Below are 22,898 nucleotides of genomic sequence, written 5' to 3' on the forward strand. Positions count from 1 at the left end.
AGCCAGTCCTGGCTTTTGAACCCACATCCAACGCATTGTGGGATTTGTAGTCCCGGCTTCTGTCCAGAATGCATCAGGCTGGGGCTATCAAAAATCCAGGACTGGCCTAAATTCTCCCTCCGTGGCGTGGGCCCGGGCTGCTCTGGTATTCTGCTGAGAGCAGGTCACTGTTCAGAGACAGCACTGAGCCCAGGAATAGGGTTACCATATGTCCGGATTTACCCGGACATGTCCTCTTTTTGAGGACATGTTCGGGCGTTCGGACCAGTTTTGCCAGTCTGCCCGTTTGTCCGGATTTCTGGACAAACGGGTGGGCCCATCCTAGCCTCCCCTTCCCTTACTTACTATCTACTGCCCTGGTGGTCTAGTGACCTCTTTGGGGCAGGAAAGAGCCCCCCTCTTTCCTGCCCGGAGCGCTGCCCTTGCCCTGCATCCTGTTGCTGTGACTGTCTCGGGATTCAAAATGGCCACCGAGAGTTGAAGCGACCAAGCGAGACTTCAACTCTCGGCGGCCATTTTGAATCCCGAGACAGTCACAGCAACAGGATGCAGGGCAAGGGCAGCGCTCCGGGCAGGAAAGAGGGGGCTCTTTCCTGCCCCGAAGAGGTCACTAGACCACCAGGGCAGTAAATAGTAAGTAAGGGGAGGGGAGGGGAGGTGATGGTGGGGAGGGGAGAGGAATATGTGACAAGGGGGAGGGGAGGTGACGGGGGGGCAGGGAGCGGGACATGTGTCCTCTTTTTGAAAGGACAAAATATGGTAACCCTACCCAGGAACAGAAGGAGGGTGAATCCGAAATGCCTGGAATTGGGTTTCTTTCTGGTTTTTTTTTTTCCTACCTGAGTTCTTCCAGCACCTCTTCTGGACTATTGCCCTTGATAATGAAGACTTCTTTCATCTCATCCTGAAGCATATTGCAGGAGTAGCCGATATTCTCCGCTGTCTCTGGAGAAAGAAAGGTCAGGGGATCTGTAATGCAGCCGTCTTCCACCCCGTCTGCTTACCCCTTCCGTGCCACACCCTGTGACCTTGTGCCCCAGAACAGTGTGCAAGCTGGGCTGAGATCTCACGCATCCTAAGAAACACCCTTTACACCCTCAGCTGCCTCTACAGGGAGATCTTCAAATGATACTGTAGATAAACCCCTAACCAGAGAAAGATATTCAGATAATATACATTTATTTGCACTTAATTACTAAAGAAGGGAAAGGACCTCAGTGGCTCTGATACATCCAATAAAGCCGCATGGAAGAACCTTACAATCATACCACCATCAATTATAATCACCAAATTTTACTTGTTGTAAACTACTATGGTATTATTCAAAATCAAACTTACCAAAATCACTACTTGATATCAAAATATCGATATTCTAATATTCTGAAACAGTTTTCAGATGATTTTTTAATTTCTTAGCAGGAGCGGACTGAGGGTACTCTGAGCCCCCTGCCATGCTGCTGCTGCTGACACTGCCACCAGTGCCCCCCCCCCCGCTGTTATGCCTCCCTCCCACCGTGTTGCCGCTGTCCCCCCCCCCCCCCCCCCCCCCCCCCCCACCACCACCTTGGACAGCCCTGGTGGTCTAGTAGCTTCTTTGGGAGCAGGAAATAAATCCCCTCTTTTTTGCCCACCCGCTGCCTCTACTCTGCACGGAGTGGCGCCGTGTTTACAAAACAGCTGCCCAGACTTCCCACGGTAGTCTCACTTCTCGCAAGACTACAGCGGGAAGTCTCGCAGCCATTTTGTAAACACAGCGATGCAACCAGGGAGAATAGCAGCAGTGGCCACTAGACAACTGGACAACTGGGCAGAGCCTCTGGACCCTCAGGCACTGCCTGGTTGCCTGAATGGTCAGTTCGCCCCTGTCTCTCAGTATTAACCTGAGGCTTGATATTTCAAAATGATAAGTGAAAAACTTATCTTCAGCTGATAGTATCTCCCAGTATATTATCTGAATATCTTTCTCTGATTAGGGGTTTATCTATAGATTTTCTTCCTGAGAGAAACCTTTCGTAAACTAATACGGTCCTAAGCCATGCAGACTACTGCAACGGAATCTATGCGGGATGCAAAGAACAAAAAAAAACTCCAGACCGCCCAAAACACAGCAGCCAGACTGATATATGGTAAAACACGATTCGAAAGTGCCAAACCCCTTCGAGAAAAGCTGCACTGGCTCCCAATCAAAGAACGGATCTTCTTCAAAATCTGCACTTTGGTCCATAAAATCATCTATGGCATAGTCCCAGGATACATGACGGACCTCATTGATCTACCAACAAGAAACAGACTCGGATCAGCACGATCATACCTAAACCTACATTATCCAAATTGTAAAGGACTTAAATACAAAACAACTCACGCACCTAACTTCTCCTACATGAGCGCACAACTATGGAATGCACTCCCGTTTGTAGTGAAAATAATACATGACCACCTAAACTTCAGGAAATCACTGAAAACCCTCCTCTTCAAAAATGCTTATCCCACCGATCCAACGTAAATCCCCACACCCAGCAACACAACATAATCAAAGATCTTACTGGACAATTAACTTCCTCTTCCCCCTCGACCCCCATGACAAACACTGAGGAAACTTCAAACAGCCCAGAATACGGCAGCCAGACTCATCTTTGGAAAGCCAAAATATGAAAGTGCAAAACCATTAAGAGAGAAACTGCACTGGCTTCCACTCAAGGAACGCGTCACTTTTAAAGTATGCACATTAGTCCACAAAATCATTCACGGCGAAGCCCCAGCCTACATGTCTGAGTTACACCCAGAAACGCCAAAAGATCATCCCGAACTTTCCTTAACCTCCACTTCCCCAATAGCAAAGGCGTGAAATACAAAGCGCTACACACGTCAACCTTTTCTCACATGAGCACGCAGTTTTGGAATACACTGCCGCGCAACCTAAGAACAGCCAACGAGCAAGCTTCCTTCCACAGATTATTGAAGACCCATCTTTTCGAAAATATTTACGGAAAGAAACAAAACACATAAAGTCCACACTTACTGTTCACGAATGCATCATACATTCACCTCTGCACTCCCATTCCCGTATTATCACATCATTCATACCTTTACTCACAGAAAGATATATACCATATGTCTTCATGCCTTTTTATCGCCCTCTAAGCTCCCATTGTTTCCTTTCAAAGTTGCAATGACTATGTTCCATTATTACATTCCTTAACGACACCTCAATTGTTTCGCTTAACCCTGCACAATGTAATCCATAACCAATCTGTAACAAATTGTATTTCCAACACTCAATTCATATTGTAAGCCACACTGAACCCGCAAAAAGGTGGGAAAATGTGGGATACAAATGCAATAAATAAAAAATAAATAAATAAAAAATATACTTCTACCTCATGTGACCACAACACTTGTTATCAAGCGTAATGGCAAACGCCTTTACGATACTTCGTAAGCCACACTGAGCCTGCAAATAGGTGGGAAAATGTGGGGTATAAATGTTCCATGGAGTTGATGGCAGGACAGGGAAGCTGATATTACCACTTGCTGTTTGAGCAGTACTTTATCGCAGGGCGTCCTTCCCCTGGTGAAGCCCCATTTGGCGAAACGGGTCCGTTGGGGAGGCCCTAGTTTGAAGCTGCGATAAGATAAGTAGTTTTGCTTTTTATGTCCTGGGTGTGGATTTATTATTTTTGCATTGAAAAACAATTATAAATTGTACACTATTTGAACACCGAGGGAGGAGGTTGGCGATGGACCTATGATTGAATTATGGTGACTGTGTATAAGCAATCTTATTGATTAGGCTGTTTGTCACCAGTCTGAGGTCCTTCCCCCCTTCCATTGTTTGTTCACTATCCTGCAAATCATTTAATCATACCCGCTGTTTTTTGCTGTATGGGTATAAATGTAACAAATAAATAAAAATTTGTATCAATGTTAAGATTTAGTCCCTAACAGCCCATTAGTAGATATAGTACTGTATAGCTATGAACAAAGATGGCTGTGCAACTGATTCTCATATCCACATTTCAGCTCTTTGGAACGGATGGGTTGCGGACTTGCACGGACAGTGTTCACATCTCTCCTTGCCCACGCTGTGGGGTGGGGAGACCCAGTCTTTGTGTAATTGTGAAACGCGTGAAACAATTCTTCCCGAGGGGGACCATTTCGCAACCTGATACAATCAATGGTACTAAGCCATGTAGACTACTGCAATGGAATTTATGCGGGATGCAAAGAACAAACCTTAAAGAAACTTCAGACCGCTCAAAACACGGCAACCAGGCTTATCTTTGGAAAAACGCCATTTGAAAGTGCAAAACCCCTCCGCGAAAAACTACACTGGCTCCCAATCAAAGAACGCATTGCTTTCAAAATCTGCACTCTGGTTCACAAAATTATCTACGGTGAAGCTCCGGGATATATGACAGACTTGATCGACCTACCAACTAGAAACACATCTGAATCAACACGAACATCTGCACTATCCAAGCTGCAAAGGACTCAAATACAAATCAACGTACATGCCCAGTTTTTCCTACATAAGCACATAACCGTGGAACGCATTACCAAAAGCCTTGAAAATTACGAACGACCATCTAAACTTCTGGAAAACACTGAGAACTAACCTGTTTAAAAAGGCAAACCCTACCGATCCAACATAAATCTCTGCAACACAACAAAACTAAAGTACGTAATGGACATAACTCAACTCTTCCGTTGTACGATTCCCTAGTGTGGCTGGGCCACATGAACTTGATCTTACCACAACATCACTTTATATTTGTTCACACCGGAGCCTGCAAAGGCCTCTCCGGTACTATGTAAGTCACATTGAGCCTACAAATAGGTGGGAAAATGTGGGATACAAATGTATCAAATAAATAATAAATAAATAAAATAATGGTGATGTCTGTGTACCCTGGTCAAGCGAGTAGTCAATATTAGGGTCCCTACTCGCCTTTAGATTCTAGGGGACTGATATTCAGCGGGAGATAACAGTTATCCCCCACTGAGCTGGTGATCCCCAGATTTTGAACAGTATATGACTGGATAATGCTTGAAGATCGGGGAGGGGGGGGGGGGGGGGAGGGCAGCCACGGGATTTAGTGCCAGGGTGGTCCAGTGGCAAAGTCAGAAGGCAGCTGATAGTTACCCGTTTAGCAGCAATAGTCAGTCCGCTAACCAGGCAACCATTTGGATAAAGTTAGGACTGTCCCAACTTTATCTGGGAATTATCTGGGGAACCATCTGAATATCAGCTGCCACCTGGAAACTTCCGGTGTCCAGGCAAGACTCAGATCTTCAATGCTGGTGCCTGGATTTGACCCCACACTGAATATCCGGGTCCAGGGCCGCCGAGAGACACAGCCAGGCCCGGGACAGGACGGGACTACCACACGTACACCCACCGCGCCACCCCACCTGGGCTGCTGCCTCCACACCCCTGGGTCGCCGCCCCCGCACCTTTCTGTCTGCTCCGTCGCTCTGTTCTCTCCTGCACTGCTCCTGTCCGTGTCGGGGGCGGCACATTAATGCAATCATCCGGGTCGTGGGCGGCATGCAGGACAGGACAGACCCTGAAGCAGGGAGGAAGAAGATTGCTGGCGCCGGACTCGGCCCCCCCCACCCTTGGAAGCCAGGCCCAGGAAATTTTGCCCCTCCTGCTCTCCCCCCTTTTGGCAGCCCTGTCCAGGTCATATTCTACCCAGTGCCTTAAAGATCACTGACCACCACGTGCTGAATATCAAGCCCCAGGTTTCTGTGGATTCCCCTCCCCCAGGTTAAGTTTAATAAAAGAACGCCTCAAAAATCACAGTCACTCGGGCACATCCTATGGGCCAAGTCATACGCAGATGTGGGTACTGGGAATGGTCCTGGTGGCACAGCAGAGACAGAAAAGGGTTAAACTCACAGCCTCTCTTCCTGCAGGATCATCTCCTAGCCCCCACCCCCATGCTTATTACTGTGACAGAAGGGAATCTCCAAGAAGGTCCCCAGGTGCTCAGCAGCGAAGCGCACCGGCCACAGGGTTCAGGCACTGCAGCCGCAGGATTCTGAGTTAGCAAGAGATGTGGTGGGTAATGGAGTGGAGGAGTGGCCTAATGCAGACCTGGGGAACTGGGTTCTGTTCCTGCTGCTGCATGATGGTCAGTAGTGGGTTGAGATCCTGGGGAACCAGGTTCAATTCCCTCTGCAGCTCCGTGTGACCCTGGGCAAGTCACTTAACCCTCCGTTGCCCCAGGTACAACAGTAGTACAATGTTCTACTTAGATTGTGAGCCCACTAGGGACAGAACCCGGTACCTGTAAAATTAAACAGTAAACCGCTTAGGTCTAAGTGGTAGATAAATACTGAAATGAATGAATAATCCAGAGCACAGGAAGAGAAAGTTACAGCTAGGGTGCTCAGTAACAAAATATCCAGGGCAGAGCTGACACCCGAATAAGGCTGAAAGCCTCAGGCAGGTGTCTGCTCTAGGGGCATAGCTACGTGGGGCCACGGGGGCCTGGGCCCCTGTAGATTTGGCCCTGGACTCCCCTGCCGACGACCCCCCTCTTGCCATCACCTACCTTTACTGGAGGGGGACCCCAACCCCTGCCAACCGAGGTCCTCTTCTTCCTTCATTCTGCTTCTGAGTCTGACGTCAGACTCAGACTCAGAACGAAGCCTTGCGATCTGCAAGGCTTCGTTCTGTTTCTGTGAGTGACATCCTGCACGTACAACGTGCAGGATGTCAGACTCAGAAAGAGCAAAGGAAGAAGAGGACTTCGGCTGGCGGGGGTTGGGGTCCCCCGCCAGCAAAGGTAGGCGATGGCAGGGGAGGGTTGTCGGCGGGAGGGAGGGTTGAGAGGGTTGTCGGCGGGGGGGGGGGGGGGGGGGAGGTCGGCAATGGCAGAGGGGGCTAAAATGTGCCCCCTCACCTTGGGCTCTGGACCCCCCTCCCGCCGAAGTCTGGCTACACCCCTGGTCTGTTCCATCAGTGATCACACTGGCTCTCTTTGCCCAGTGCCGGAGGCCTCCCCGCTGACAGCACCATCTCAGAAATGGCTACGTTTGGGATGTCAGACTCACTTGGGCTGGTCTTACCTTGTTTGTCCCCCGTCAGCACCCAGATTTTGATGTTTGCTTTGGTCAACGTTTCTATGGTCTGAGGAACCCCATCTTGTAGCTTGTCCTCTATGGCCGTAGCTCCAAGAAGCTTCAGAGAGAGCAGAGGAAAAGGGTTATTGCAGCACGGGATTGGCGTCAAGAGAGTTACGTCTCTGACATCTATGGCTCATTTTCATTCTAAGTTTCTTGTACCACACATTGGACTGAGATGTTAGTCAGGATTCAAGGACACCCCTTGTAAGGGGCAGAACATATTTCCTACATTTGAAAGGTTTTGTAAAGATTACGTTAAGAGGTACACACTCAATAACCGCATCCAGGTCCAGACAAGAATGACCATTTTTCTGCTAAAATCTAACCTAGAGATAAACTGAAAAATATAATTAATCCTGAGTAATCCTTTGATGGCAGAATATCCCTGACTGTAAACCCTGGATATCAGAATCCATGTTTAGAAATCAGGGGCATTTCTTAATCTGTGTTTGTAAATCCTGGCCAAGGAGCAACTATGTCTGAAAAACCCAGGTATCCCAAGAGGATAGAGTATCCATGTTTGTAAATCTTGGGTATTCCGATGGATTGTGTCTTGAAATTCGGAACTATTCTCACACGGTGGAGTTATCTGCATTTCTTGCATGATGGACTGTGTGCATCCAAATTCCCATGCCATGAGACATAGCTTACCTTCCAAGTGTACACTCCAGAACCCTCCACTCCTCCTCAACTCACTATCCACCATCAATCAGACCCCAAAAGTATTAAAAATAGGAAATGTGAGATCTGTTCCTCTTTCACAGATTAACAGGATTCTAGGCTGCCTTACAAGATCTGACCCCCACAAGTTACTGCAGTGCAGATTCTGATTAGGGCTTACAAACACTGTGAGTAATTAAGGGACAACATTCAGACAACCATCTGCATCTCTCGAAATACAGTGGGTCTACTTCCCAAAGCTTTCACACTGCTGCGGTATTTACTGCACCCTCTCCAAAGCCTCAGGCTTAGTCACTGCTGCAGTATGTAACCTGGAACACTCTCTAGAGGCCCAGGCTCACTCACTGCTGTGATATTTACCTGGAACACTCTCTAGAGGCCCAGGCTCAGTCACTGCTGTAGTATTTACCCGGAACACTCTCTAGAGGCCCAGGCTCAGTCACTGCTGTGATATTTACCTGGAACACTCTCTAGAGGCCCAGGCTCAGTCACTGCTGTAGTATTTACCCGGAACACTCTCTAGAGGCCCAGGCTCACTCACTGCTGTGGTATTTATCTGGAACACTCTCTAGAGGCCCAGGCTCAGTCACTGCTGTAGTATTTACCCGGAACACTCTCTAGAGGCCCAGGCTCAGTCACTGCTGTAGTATTTACCCGGAACACTCTCTAGAGGCCCAGGCTCAGTCACTGCTGTGATATTTACCCGGAACACTCTCTAGAGGCCCAGGCTCAGTCACTGCTGTAGTATTTACCCGGAACACTCTCTAGAGGCCCAGGCTCACTCACTGCTGTGGTATTTATCTGGAACACTCTCTAGAGGCCCAGGCTCAGTCACTGCTGTAGTATTTACCCGGAACACTCTCTAGAGGCCCAGGCTCAGTCACTGCTGTAGTATTTACCCGGAACACTCTCTAGAGGCCCAGGCTCAGTCACTGCTGTGGTATTTACTGGAACACTCTCTAGAGGCCCAGGCTCAGTCACTGCTGTAGTATTTACCCGGAACACTCTCTAGAGGTCCAGGCTCAGTCACTGCTGTAGTATTTACCCGGAACACTCTCTAGAGGCCCAGGCTCACTCACTGCTGTGGTATTTACCCGGAACACTCTCTAGAGGCCCAGGCTCACTCACTGCTGTGGTATTTACCCGGAACACTCTCTAGAGGCCCAGGCTCACTCACTGCTGTGGTATTTACCTGGAACACTCTCTAGAGGCCCAGGCTCACTCACTGCTGTGGTATTTACCCGGAACACTCTCTAGAGGCCCAGGCTCACTCACTGCTGTGGTATTTACCCGGAACACTCTCTAGAGGCCCAGGCTCACTCACTGCTGTGGTATTTACCCGGAACAATCTCTAGAGGCCCAGGCTCACTCACTGCTGTGGTATTTACCTGGAACACTCTCTATAGGCCCAGGCTCACTCACTGCTGTGGTATTTACCCTAAACACTCTCTAGAGGCCCAGGCTCAGTCACTGCTGTGGTATTTTCCTGGAACACTCTCTAGAGGCCCAGGCTCACTCACTGCTGTGGTATTTACCCGGAACACTCTCTAGAGGCCCAGGCTCACTCACTGCTGTGGTATTTACCCGGAACACTCTCTAGAGGCCCAGGCTCACTCACTGCTGTGGTATTTACCCGGAACACTCTCTAGAGGCCCAGGCTCACTCACTGCTGTGGTATTTACCCGGAACACTCTCTAGAGGCCCAGGCTCACTCACTGCTGTGGTATTTACCCGGAACACTCTCTAGAGGCCCAGGCTCACTCACTGCTGTGGTATTTACCCGGAACACTCTCTAGAGGCCCAGGCTCACTCACTGCTGTGGTATTTACCCGGAACACTCTCTAGAGGCCCAGGCTCACTCACTGCTGTGGTATTTACCCGGAACACTCTCTAGAGGCCCAGGCTCACTCTCTGCTGTGGTATTTTCCTGGAACACTCTCTAGAGGCCCAGGCTCACTCACTGCTGTGGTATTTATCTGGAACACTCTCTAGAGGCCCAGGCTCAGTCACTGCTGTAGTATTTACCTGGAACACTCTCTAGAGGCCCAGGCTCAGTCACTGCTGTGATATTTACCCGGAACACTCTCTAGAGGTCCAGGCTCAGTCACTGCTGTAGTATTTACCCGGAACACTCTCTAGAGGCCCAGGCTCACTCACTGCTGTGGTATTTACCCGGAACACTCTCTAGAGGCCCAGGCTCACTCACTGCTGTGGTATTTACCGGGAACACTCTCTAGAGGCCCAGGCTCACTCACTGCTGTGGTATTTACCCGGAACACTCTCTAGAGGCCCAGGCTCACTCACTGCTGTGGTATTTACCCGGAACACTCTCTAGAGGCCCAGGCTCACTCACTGCTGTGGTATTTACCCGGAACACTCTCTAGAGGCCCAGGCTCACTCACTGCTGTGGTATTTACCCGGAACACTCTCTAGAGGCCCAGGCTCACTCACTGCTGTGGTATTTACCCGGAACACTCTCTAGAGGCCCAGGCTCACTCACTGCTGTGGTATTTACCCGGAACACTCTCTAGAGGCCCAGGCTCACTCACTGCTGTGGTATTTACCAGGAACACTCTCTAGAGGCCCAGGCTCACTCACTGCTGTGGTATTTACCCGGAACACTCTCTAGAGGCCCAGGCTCACTCACTGCTGTGGTATTTACCTGGAACACTCTCTAGAGGCCCAGGCTCACTCACTGCTGTGGTATTTACCCGGAACACTCTCTAGAGGCCCAGGCTCACTCACTGCTGTGGTATTTACCTGGAACACTCTCTAGAGGCCCAGGCTCACTCACTGCTGTGATATTTACCCGGAACACTCTCTAGAGGCCCAGGCACAGTCACTGCTGTAGTATTTACCCGGAACACTCTCTAGAACCCCGGCTCAGTCGCTGCTCTGGCATTTACCCGGCATACTCTCCAGAGCCCCAGGCTTGGCTGGTGCTGCAGCATTTACCTAGCACTGATTCCAGACACATACCTGCAGATCTTTCTCAATTTCCTCATAGAGTTCATTTAACATTTCCTCCCGATTGTCCAGTGAAGTATTAGCTTCATGGTGACGGTTTTTCCAATTATTATAATAACTTGCATCCAAGTCTTTGTATGCCAAAACCAGCGTACGCAATCCATCACCTGCAAATTCCTGCAAATTAGAGTCAGATGAGAAATGATTACTGCAGCAGCTTTACTCTACCCAGATGCAGATAAGAAACTGGACTTTTATTCCTCTGCTGGATTCGTTCCTACAGTATATTCACCCTCCCCTCCTGAATCCACAGAAAAAAATAACGACTAACTCTACATACACTACTACTACTACTTGTCATTTCTATAGCGCTACTAGACGTACGCAGCGCTGTACACTTGAACATGAAGAGACAGTCCCTGCTCGACAGAGCTTACAACCTAATCAGGGCAGAAAAACAGGAGAAATAAGGGATAAGGACAAAGAATAGCAAGTTACGGAATCCCAAAGAGTAGCAAGATTCCGGAATCCCAAGACTACTACTTATCATTTCTATAGCGCTACTAGATGTACGCAGCACTGAACACTTGAACATGAAGAGACAGTCCCTGCTCGTCAGAGCTTACAATCTAATTAGGACAGACAAACAGGACAAACAAGGGAATATTAAGGTGAGGATGATAAAATAAGGTTTCTGAACAAGTGAACAAGGGTTAGGAGTTAAAAGCAGCATCAAAAAGGTGGGCCTTTAGCTTAGATTTGAAGACGGCCAGAGATGGAGCTTGACGTACCGGCTCAGGAAGTCTATTCCAGGCATATGGTGCAGCAAGATAAAAGGAACGGAGTCTGGAGTTATCGGTGGAGGAGAAGGGTGCAGATAAGAGAGATTTACCCAGTGAACGGAGTTACATGGGAGGAATGTAGGGAGAGATGAGAGTGGAGAGGTACTGAGGAGCTGCAGAGTGAATGCACTTATAGGTCAATAAGAGGAGTTTGAACTGTATGCGGAAACGGATAGGAAGCCAGTGAAGTGACTTGAGGAGAGGGCTAATATGAGCATAACGACATTGGCAGAATATTAGTCGTGCAGCAGAATTTTGAACAGATTGAAGAGGAGAGAGATGGCCAAGTGGGCAACCTGTGAGAAGCAAGTTGCAATAGTCTAAGCGAGAGGTGATAAGAGTGTGGATGAGGGTTCTGGTAGTGTGCTCAGAAAGGAAAGGGCAAATTTTGCTGATATTATAGAGAAAGAAACGACAGGTTTTAGCAGTTTGCTGAATATGTGCAGAGAAGGAGAAGGAGGAGTCAAAGATGACGCCAAGGTTACGAGCTGATGAGAGTGTTATCCACAGAAATAGAGAATGGGGGAGGAGGAGAGGTTGGTTTAGGGGGAAAGATGAGAAGCTCAGTCTTGGTCATGCTTACTTACAGATGGCGCTGAGACATCCAGGCAGCAATGTCAGACAGGCAGGCTGATACTTTGGCCTGGATTTCGGCTGAGATTTCTGGTGTGGAGAGGTAGATCTGTGGAGTCATCAGCGTAAAGATGAGATTGAAAACCATGGGATGAGATCAGAGTAGCAAGGGAAGAAGTACAGATGGAGAAAAGAAGAGGTCCCAGGACAGATCCCTGAGGTACACCAGCTGACAGTGGGATACAAGTAGAGGAGGATCCACTAGAGTATACACTAAAGGTACGCTGGGAGAGATAAGAAGAAAACCAGGAAAGAACAGAGCCCTGAAATCCAAGTGAGGACAGCGTATCAAGGAGTAGGCTGTGATCAACAGTGTCAAAAGCAGCAGATAGATTGAGAAGGATGAGGATAGAATAGAGACCTTTGGATCTGGGCAGGAACAGATCATTGGAGACTTTAGCAAGCACTGTTTCAGTTGAATGAAGGGAACGAAGCCAGATTGAAGTGGATCAAGAATAGCTTGAGATGAAAGAAAGTCAAGGCAACGGCGGTGAACAGCACAGTCAAGTATCTTGGATAGGAAAGGGAGGAGGTAGACGGGGCGATAGTTGGAAGGACAGGTAGGGTCCAATGAAGGTTTTTTAAGGAGTGGTGTGACTACGGCATGTTTGAAGGCATCAGGAACAGTCACAGTGTTATGTACTATTTACATTGTACTAAAACCAATAAAAAAATCTTGAAAAAAAGAAAGGAAGTGTCGCAGTGGACAGTGAAAGATTGAGGATAGTTATTTTATTTATTTTTGCATTTTCCTACAGGGAATCGGTTCATCATGGCTTATAAGTTACTTTGGTTATGCAAGTTACCTAGTTCTGTGTTGGCGCTTGTCAAGTTCAGTTCTTGTTCGAAATCCGGTTCCATCGTGTGTCGCCGTGAGTTGGTTTGTTTACGAGGGGTCATCAGGGAAGGATTGTTTGAAGAAGTAGGCTTTTATGTGTTTTCTGAATGCCAAGTAAGTTGTTCATGCATTTGAGGCCTTTGGTAATCAATGAGATATTTAAAAAATTATAGATTTGTTCACCTACCCCACATCAACATCTCTTCTCCTCCATGGTGTCCCAGCATCTGACCATCTGTCCCTCCCTGGTGTACTTTCCAGGCATCCCCGGTGCCTACAATGATTCAATTATGCTGCCTGTGTCAGCTCCGCAGACTTCCATTGGCCAGGAGGAAATGATGAAAGCAAGGACGGGACCCGGCCGATGGAAACCTGCAAGGCTGGTGCAGGCAGCAATAATGAATCATTGCAGGCGCCGGGGACGCCTGCAAGGTACACCAGGGAGGGGGATGGGTGGGCAGATGTCGGGACGCCGCGGAGGAGGAGAGATGTTGATGTGGGGTGCTGCTGCTGGGTGGACCTAAGCCAATAATGGTTGGGCCTATGCCCACCCAGACCCACTGGTAGCTACGCCACTGTCAGGGTAATGTGTTCCATATTTTGGGACAGATGTACGTAACATAGTAAATGATGGCAGATAAAGACCTATTCGGTCCATCCAGTCTGCCCAACAAGATAAACTCATTTACATGGTATGTGATACTTTATATGTTTGATTTGTCCTTGCCTTTCTCAGGACACAGACCGTAGAAGTCTGCCCAGTACTGTTCTTGTACTAAGTTCTGAAGTTAACATCGAAGCCTCTTAAAATTTACACTCCAGCCCATCCCTATCCAGTCACGATCAGGGCGTAGACCGTAGAAGTCTGCCCAGCTCCGATTTTGTTTCCAATTACCGGCGTCGCCACCCAATCTCTGCTAAGATTCCACGGATCCATTCCTGCTGCACAGGATTCCTTTATGCATATCCCACGCATGTTTGAATTCCGTTACCGTTTTCCTCTCCACCACCTCCCGCGGGAGGGCATTCCAAGCATCCACCACTCTCTCCGTGAAAAAATACTTCCTGACATTAGTCCTGAGTCTGCCCCCCTTCAACCTCAATTCATGTCCTCTAGTTCTACCGCCTTCTTGTCTCCGGAAAAGGTTCGTTTGCGGATTAATACCTTTCAAATATTTGAACGTCTGTATCATATCACCCGTTAGAACTGCAAGGTTATTGCGGAATATAAAAATAAGTGTTATGTTTTATATAAATATAGATAGAGATATACACACACACACACACACACACACCAGGGGCGTAGCCAGACTTCCGCAGGAGGGGGGTCCACAGCCAGAGGTGAGGGGGCATATTTTAGCCCCCCCCAGCGCCGCTGACTCCCCTGCCGCTATTGCTGACCCCCCCGCTGCCGCCAGCACCACCACCACCAACTTTGACCCCCCCTGCCGATGACCTCTCGACCCCCCCCCGCTCGCTCGCTGTCGCCGTTGCCTGCCTTTACTGGCGGGGGACCCCAACCCCCGTCAGCCGAGGTCCTCTTCTTCCTTCGTTCTGTTTCTGAGTCTGACGTCCTGCACGTTGTACGTGCAGGATGTCAGACTCACAGAAACAGAACGAAGCCTTGTGATCTGCAGGACGTCGTTCTGCTTTTGTGAGTCTGACGTCCTGCACGTACAATGTGCAGGACGTCAGACTCAGAAACAAAACGAAGGAAGAAGACTTCGGCTGGCGGGGGTTGGGGTCCCCCGCCAGCAAAGGTAGCAGACGGCGGGTTGACGGCGGGAGGGGGGGGGTTGAGAGGGTCATCGGCAGGGGGGTCCAGGGCCAAATCTATGGGGGCCCAGGCCCCTGTGGCCCCATAGTAGCTACGCCCCTGACACACACAGACCCTGTAAGATATATAATATACATTTAGACACTCTGCTCATGCTCACTGTCAGTGGCAAGACTTTTCCTCTCATCCTCCAGATCCCCCTTTGCTTCACTCACGTTCAGGTGCTCTGTGGTGGTTTCCTTCAGGTCCTCACAGGAGCTGTGCAGTCGCTCGTACACAATGGTGTCTGCGCCCTTACAGTACAGTATCAGCCTTCCCTCAGGACTCCGCACTGCAAGGGAGCACAGAGAGAGATGTCAGAGGAAGCCAGATAGGCTTAGAAACTGCTGCTGCAGAAGAACTCAAGAGCCTTCTGGAAATTTTGGGTGTGTTCTCCTTCCTTTTCCTGAACTCCCAAGCTCCTGAGGCCTTGCATTTTGCAGGGTCAGGTGTTGCAGAGAAAAGGAACCGTGTGGAATCTGCACCTGGCCCTGCTGTGAATGACCTTGAGAAGGCTGTAATGAAGGTCATAAGTACATAAGCACTGCCACGCTGGGAAAAGACCAAAGGTCCATCAAGCCCAGCACTCTGTCTCCGACAGCGGCCAATCCAGGCCCCAAGAACCTGGCAAAAACCCCAAATTTAATAATGATCAATGGACTTTTCCTTCAGCAGAACACTGTGTTCAGCAGCTCCTGGGCACACAAGTAATGAGATCCGAAGTGGTGTTGGCCACTCTTTAATAACACCCACCTTCATATGAGGAGCACTATGGAAGGAGCAGCATAATTTGGGTGGTAGGTGTGTGATATCCTCAGACAGGGGGTTATGTCCCAATACCCGGAGCACTTTCAGGGCAGTTATGGCTTGGAAAAGGTGCCTATTTCATTCCCATTATTTACCACATGAATGTCTGAAAACAGTTTGAAAATAAAGCAGGCAGAAGAAGAATTCTGATCTTCATAGCATGCGTACCCGATGCGATTACAGTTATTACACACAATAGAGCTGGACTTCAATTAATTTCATTCATATTTCAGTCTGCTTGGGACATATGATGAAGGTTGTGGATGCAGGGTGATTGCACTCACTGTCCTATGTGTATTTTTTTGTTTTTATTTTAATTTCTTATAAACCATTTGCAAGCCTGAAAGCTATCAAAGTGCTGTACATTTCAGGTACACTAGGAATTTGATTTTATACCTGAGGCAATAGAGGGTTAAGTGACTGGCCTCAAATCACAAGGAGCTGCAGTAGGAACTGAACAAGGCTCCCTGGCCTACTCCTCCACACAGTATTATGAATACAGGCAAGCATTCAACCTTTCTCACTGTGCTGTGACTACAGGGGGGGAACATTACTCCTATCCCTTTGTGCTTTGAATACAGGCTGTGCATTAACCCTCCCTCCCCTTCCCAGTGTCTTGTGCATACAAAGGAAGTATTATTAGGGTTACCATATTTGGTTCCCCTAAAAAGAGGAGGCATGCCCCGCCTCCTCGCCAAACCCCGCCCCTGTCATGTATCGCCCCACCCCTTTTACCCCACCCCCCACACCCCCATAAGGGTGTCCTATCCCCTCCACTTACCTTACTCTACTGCCCTGGTGGTCTAGTGACCTCTTTGGGGCAGGAAAGAGCCCCCTCCTTCCTGCCCGGAGCGCTGCCCTGCATTCTCTCGCGAGGCCGCTTCAACTCTTGGTGGCCATTTTGAATCGGCGCCGGGACCGTCAGCATTGCAAAGGGAAGAAAAAGAATGCAGGGCAGCACTCCAGGAAGGAAAGAGGGGGCTCTTTCCTGCCCCAAAGAGGTCACTAGACCACCAGGGCAGTAGAGTAAGGTAAGGGGAGGGGACAAGACACCATTAGGCCTGCCCGCCAGCCTGCCCCTTTGTCCGGAAATCCGGACAAACGGGCAGGCTGGCAAAACCTGCCCGGTTGCCCGGCCACGTACTCAAAAAGAGGACATGTCTGGGTAAAACCGAACATATGGTAACCCTAAGTATTATGAGTGTTATTCCTTGCTGCGCCTGCAGTGGATGCAAGGGGGGGGGGGCAAGATTCTCCCAGGCCCGGCCTCCAAGGGGGGCCTGGCACCGGGGTCTGTCTCTCTCTTGCTCCTGACAGGACCTGGGTGATTACGCAATCACCCGCAGGAGAGTGACAGGTGCCGCCCCCCCACCCCCCCCTTTAGAGGCTGGGGAGGAGCAGACACTGGGCTTTAGGGTCTCTGGTTTGGCTGGCGGGGGTCCCCAAGCCACGCCAGCAGAAGCCTTCCTCCAGCAATGTTCTCCACTGCACTGTCTGCCCTGCTCACTGCTTCCACCGATGCATACCTAGCGGTAATCGGGCATTGTTGCGCACTGCCTGGTTACCACTGGGTTAGCGCGGGAGCCCCCTACCATCACCTTGCCGCACGGACATTTCTTAAAAAAAAAAAAAAAAAATAGAAAGACTTACCTTCTACCTGCTGCGGTAAAAGGAGGCCTTGGCGAATGTCAAAAACACGATGCCAGCGCAGGCTCCCTTTTGCTGCAGCTTGGTAAAAGGGGCCCTTAATTAGTTAATTGATACTAAATTGGCACTTAATTGGGGTGGTGAGTACTAATTATTGGCTTTAAGAAATGCTACTTGGCACTAATTTGGAGTCCCGTGTGTAACTGATGCAGGGGCGTAGCTAGACTTCGGCGGGAGGGGGGTCCAGAGCCTGAGGGGCACATTTTAGCCCCCCCGGCACCGCCAACCCCCCCCCCCCGCCATTGCCGCCCGCCACCACCACCACCTTGACCCCCCTGCAGATGACCCGCTCAACCCCCCCTCCCACCACCAACCCTCCCCCGCCATTGCCGTCGCCTACCTTTGCTGGTGGAGGACCCCAACCCCTGCCAGCCGAGGTCCTCTTCTTCCTTCGTTCTGTTTCTGAGTCTGACGTCCTGCATGTTGTACGTGCAGGACGTCAGACTCAGAAACAGAACAGAACAGAACCAGAACGAAGCCTTGCGCCGGAAGAAGAGGACCTCGGCTGGTGGGGATTGGGGTCCCCCGCCAGCAAAGGTAGGCGATGGCGGGTTGACAGCGGAAGGGGGGTCCAGGGCCAAATCTATGGGGGCCCAGGCCCCCGTGGCCCCATGTAGCTACACCCCTGAACTGATCTACAACCCCATTCTGTAAACTTAAGGCCTTATTCTATAGAGGTCATACTCCGAAATGGGTTTAAAAAAAGGTTTGGACAGCTTCCTAAAGGAAAAGTCCGTAGACCATTATTAAAATGGACATGGGGAAAATCCACTGCTTGTTTTTAGAATAAGCAGCATAAAATGCATTGTACTTTTTTGGGATCTTGCCAGATACTTGTCACCTGGATTGGCCACTGTTGGAAACAGGATGCTGGGCTTGATGGACCTTTGGTCTGTCCCAGTATGGCAACACTTATGTAGTTGGGATTCTGAATGGAATCTTGTCACTCTTTAGGATTCCAGAATCTTGCTACTCTTTAGGGTTCTACATGGAATGTTGCTACTATTTGGGGTTCTGCATGGAATCTTGTTACTCTTTAGGATTCCGGAATCTTGCTATTCTTTGCAGTTCTACATAGAATCTTGCTACTTTTTGGGGTTCTACATGGAATGTTGCTACTCTTTGGGTTTCTGCCAGGTACTTGTGACCTGGAGTGGCCACTGTTGGAAACAGGATGCTAGGCTTGATGGACCTTCAATCTGTCCCAGTATGGAAATACTTATGTACTTATGATATGGGTACAGTATTAAACATCGCTGTGTTCTGGCTAAAAGATGAATATCGCTCTTTCCTGTACCTTCTCGCCTTGGTGTGTTTTCAGTGATGACATTTTTTTTTTATTTTGGTAGCATATCGTTGTTTCTTCTGTCAGCTGTTCCATCATTTAACAGAATTCTTGGCTTGTGCACTGCTGCTGGGAACAGCTTTACCTCTCCTTCTACACTGATTTCTTCCAACAGTCAACCAAAGTGACAACACTGCCCCCTGCATTTACTGCTCACCAGAGGACAGCGTGAACCCAATGAGCGTTCTGTAAGAGGCTGCAAAAAAAAATGAAACTTACCGATCACAGACATCCTTTTGCGAACATTGTTGAAGTCCAGGATCGCCAGCAGCTCGTAGGTTTTCGTTTCTCCCATCTCTACCACAGTGATGGTCTCGGGAGTACGGGAGCGGAAGACGAAACCGAAGTTTCTGGCTGCGGTGACCAGGGCCCCCTCGTCTGGAGACTGGGCCTGGTACACCAGCTCACCTGCAATGAAAGGCAGTGGACAAAAGTGAGATGATCAGGAAACTTGCTGAGGGTTTGGGCAAAGGGGAGATGAGTTCAGAGAGAAAAGCAGAGCTCTGAAAGAGAAATTCCTTCCAAGCTAGTCCCTGTGTCTGCGTGTCCAGGACCGAAAGCTGTGCGGCATGCCTGTGCATGTGCTCCAGATAAAACAGAGGTTCCCAAACTGTGCACTGAAGCAACCTCGCAACCTCTCAGGGGTGCCGCGGCAAATCCTGACCTCCCTTCCGCTGCCACCTGAATCGCTACTGCTCCCTCATTATATCTCTTCCCTCCCCCTCTGCCCTGCGAGTTCTGAATCTCTCCTTCTGTTTTGTTTTTTGTTACATTTGTACCCAGCGCTTTCCCACTCATGGCAGGCTCAATGCGGCTTACATGGGGCAATGGAGGGTTAAGTGACTTGCCCAGAGTCACAAGGAGCTGCAGTGGGAATCGAACTCAGTTCCTCAGTTCCCCAGGACCAGTCCACCACCCTAACCACTAGGCCACTCCTCCACTGTTGCTACTATTTGAGATTCTACATGGAATGTTGCTATTCCACTAGAAGTCAGCCCTTGCGGATCACCAATGTGGCCGCGCAGGCTTCTGCTTCTGTGAGTCTGACGTCCATGTAGAATCTCCAATAGTAGCAACATTCCATGTAGAATCTCCAATAGTATCTATTTTATTTTTGTTACATTTGTACCCTGCGCTTTCCCACTCATGGCAGGCCATAGGCGTAGACTGGGGGGGCGAGGGGGCAAACGACGCGAGGCGCTGCCGCGCCATTAGTTAAAAAAAAAAAAAAAGACACATGCAGGCACGCGCTCCTCTCCGTCCGCTTGGCTTCCCTGCCCTCTCTATCTGCGTCCCGCCTTCCTCTGACGTCATTTCCTTTCGGGCGGGACGCAGACAGAGAGGGCAGGGAAGCCAAGCGGACGGAGAGAAGCGTCTCCGTCTACTCCTCTCTCTTCCTCCCTCCCTCCCTCCGGCGCAGGCAGCAGTCTTTTCCAGCGTTCCTGGCAGCGGTAGCGTTGTACACGCTGCCTTTGGCTCTGCCCCGAAGCCTTCTCTTCAAGTTCCTGTTCCCGCATAGGTGGGAACAGGAACTTGAAGAGAAGGCTTCCGGGGCAGACCGAAGGCAGCGTGTATATCGCTACAGCTGCCAGGAACGCTGGAAAAGACTGCTGCCTGCGCCGGAGGGAGGAAGAGAGGGGGGTAAACGGAGTCACCATCTTGGACCTCGCGCGGGGGGGAGCAGAGGGAAGGAGCAGGAGATGGATGGGACTGGGAGGGGTGGGGAGCAGCGGGAAGGAGCAAGAGATGGTTGGGACTGGGAGGGGTGGGGAGCAGAGGGAAGGAGCAAGAGATGGATGGGACTGCGAGGGGTGGGGAGCAGAGGGATGGACCAGGAGATGGATGGGATTTGCAGAGGTCAGGCACAGCAGAGGGAAGGAGCAAGAGATGGATGGGACGGAGGGATGGTGAGCAGAGGGAAGGAACAGAAGATGGATGGGACTGGGAGGGGTGGGGAGCAGAGGGAAGGAGCAAGAGATGGATGGGACTGGGAGGGTGGGGAGCAGAGGGAAGCCTACTGGAAAGAAGACACTGCATAAAACAGAAGACACTGGGATCAAAGCGAATAGAAAAACTACATGATCAGACAACAAAGGTAAATAAAAGTTTATTTTATTCATAATTTATTAATTGAAATGTCAGCTTTTTGAAATGTGCATCTGTGATATTTTGCCTGTAAATTTCATTTCCTTCCTCCATATTAGCATATTCATTTGCATATGTATATATGCAAATGATATGCTAATATGCTCCGCCCATTTTTTGCCCCCCCAAATGAAACAGTCAAACTACGCCTATGTGGCAGGCTCAATGCGGCTTACATGGGGCAATGGAGGGTTAAGTGACTTGCCCAGAGTCACAAGGAGCTGCCTGTGCCTGAAGTGGGAATCAAACTCAGTTCCTCAGGACCAAAGTCCACCACCCTAACCACTAGGCCACTCCTCCACTGTTGCTACTATTTGAGATTCTACATGGAATGTTGCTATTCCACTAGCAACATTCCATGTAGAAGTCGGCCCTTGCAGATCACCAATGTGGCCGCGCAGGCTTCTGCTTCTGTGAGTCTGACGTCCTGCATGTACGTGCAGGACGTCAGACTCACAGAAACAGAAGCCTGCGCAGCCTTCTACATGGAATGTTGCTAGTGGAATAGCAACATTCCATGTAGAATCTCCAATAGTAGCAACATTCCATGTAGAATCTCCAATAGTATCTATTTTCTTTTTGTTACATTTGTACCCTGCGCTTTCCCACTCATGGCAGGCTCAACGTGGCTTACACGGGGCAATGGAGGGTTAAGTGACTTGCCCAGAGTCACAAGGAGCTGCCTGTGCCTGAAGTGGGAATCCAACTCAGTTCCTCAGTTCCCCAGGACCAAAGTCCACCACCCTAACCACTAGGCCACTCCTTTCCGCCGGCTCTCCTCCGTAGCCCCTGTGCCTGTCTGGTAGCGATGATTTGAGACAGTTTTCTGCCAGTGTCGGACCCTGCCCTCTTCTCTGAAGCATCCCGCCTACTTTGATACAACTTCCTGTTATTTGCATAGGCGGGGCGCGCCTGAGAAGAGGCCCCGACACTGGGTACAGGGGCCTGGGGCTACGGAGGAGAGTTGGTGAGAAGGAGAGATGAAGGGCTCACTGGGAGGGGGGAAGAGAGACTTGATTGGAGGAGGAAGGTTGAAGGGGAGAAAAGTCAGACTGTTTGGGGGGAAGTGAGCAGGCCGGAAGAGAGAGGAAGAGATGTGGCAGTCAAGTGGGGTAGGGTGGGCAGGGCAGTATGGGAAGAAGGGAGAAGCTGAATATGGGGAGAGACAAGGACAAAGAAAAGATGCTGGACAAGGAGGAACATTGGGACAGGAAAAGGGAGAGACGGAGACCCCCCCACCAAGGGTTGCTCCAGGGGAAGGTGAGCAGTGGAAAAAATGTGTGTGGGGGGGGGGGGGCAGTAGAGAACTGTGAGGGGTGGAGACCTTTGTAGCTGGTGGGTGGGTGGAGACCTATGTGGCTGGGGGTTGGGGGGGGGGGTTCCACGAAAAACTGCTTGGACACTAAGAGTGCCGTGAAGCAAAAATGTTTAGGAACCTGTGAGTTAAAGAGCAAAATCTAAAGCTGGATACTGAACAGAAATATTCGTTGGGAAGCAGGGAACCAATGAATAGTTCTGTGTCAGCCAACCAGGTGCATCCAGGCCGATGAAGTGGCAGCTGTGTGAGTACTTAGGCATCAATGGGACAGGAATTTTATTAAATACTTATATGTCAGGTTGGAGGAGTAGCCTAGTGGTTAGTGCAGTGGACTTTGATCCTGGGGAACTGAGTTTGATTCCCACTGCAGCTCCTTGTGACTCTGGGCAAGTCACTTAACCCTTCATTGCCCCTGGTACAAAATAAGTACCTGAATATATGCAAACCGCTTTGAGTGTAGTTGCAAAAACCTCAGAAAGACGGTATATCAAGTCCCATTTCCCTTTCTCTTATGACATCACAATATCTGAGCCAAGTATCGGGCAGTCAAGCCATTGTGACATCACTGATGAGGTTGGCTCTTATTGGTGGAATGAGTGGAGGAATAGCCTAGTGGTTAGTGCAGTGGACTTTGATCCTGGGGAACCGAGTTCAATTCCCACTGC

At 49.7% G+C, this 22,898-nt stretch overlaps 1 protein-coding gene across 2 annotated transcripts in view; it reads right to left on the reverse strand.

The window, feature by feature from the left end:
- Window positions 1-22,898, reverse strand: part of LOC115462800 (phospholipid-transporting ATPase ID-like) — a 258,559-nt gene that overhangs the window by 30,141 nt on the left and 205,520 nt on the right. For both annotated transcript variants that reach the window (XM_030192816.1, XM_030192815.1), the window contains exons 16-20: window positions 18,990-19,178; window positions 15,088-15,203; window positions 10,795-10,959; window positions 7,078-7,189; window positions 840-945 (exon numbers count right to left, since the gene is read on the reverse strand). In XM_030192816.1, coding sequence (XP_030048676.1) covers window positions 840-945; window positions 7,078-7,189; window positions 10,795-10,959; window positions 15,088-15,203; window positions 18,990-19,178 — 688 coding nt within the window. The remainder of the gene's footprint in view (window positions 1-839; window positions 946-7,077; window positions 7,190-10,794; window positions 10,960-15,087; window positions 15,204-18,989; window positions 19,179-22,898) is intronic.

The sequence above is a fragment of the Microcaecilia unicolor genome, chromosome 2 (assembly GCF_901765095.1).
Source record: "Microcaecilia unicolor chromosome 2, aMicUni1.1, whole genome shotgun sequence".
Taxonomy (NCBI): domain Eukaryota; kingdom Metazoa; phylum Chordata; class Amphibia; order Gymnophiona; family Siphonopidae; genus Microcaecilia; species Microcaecilia unicolor.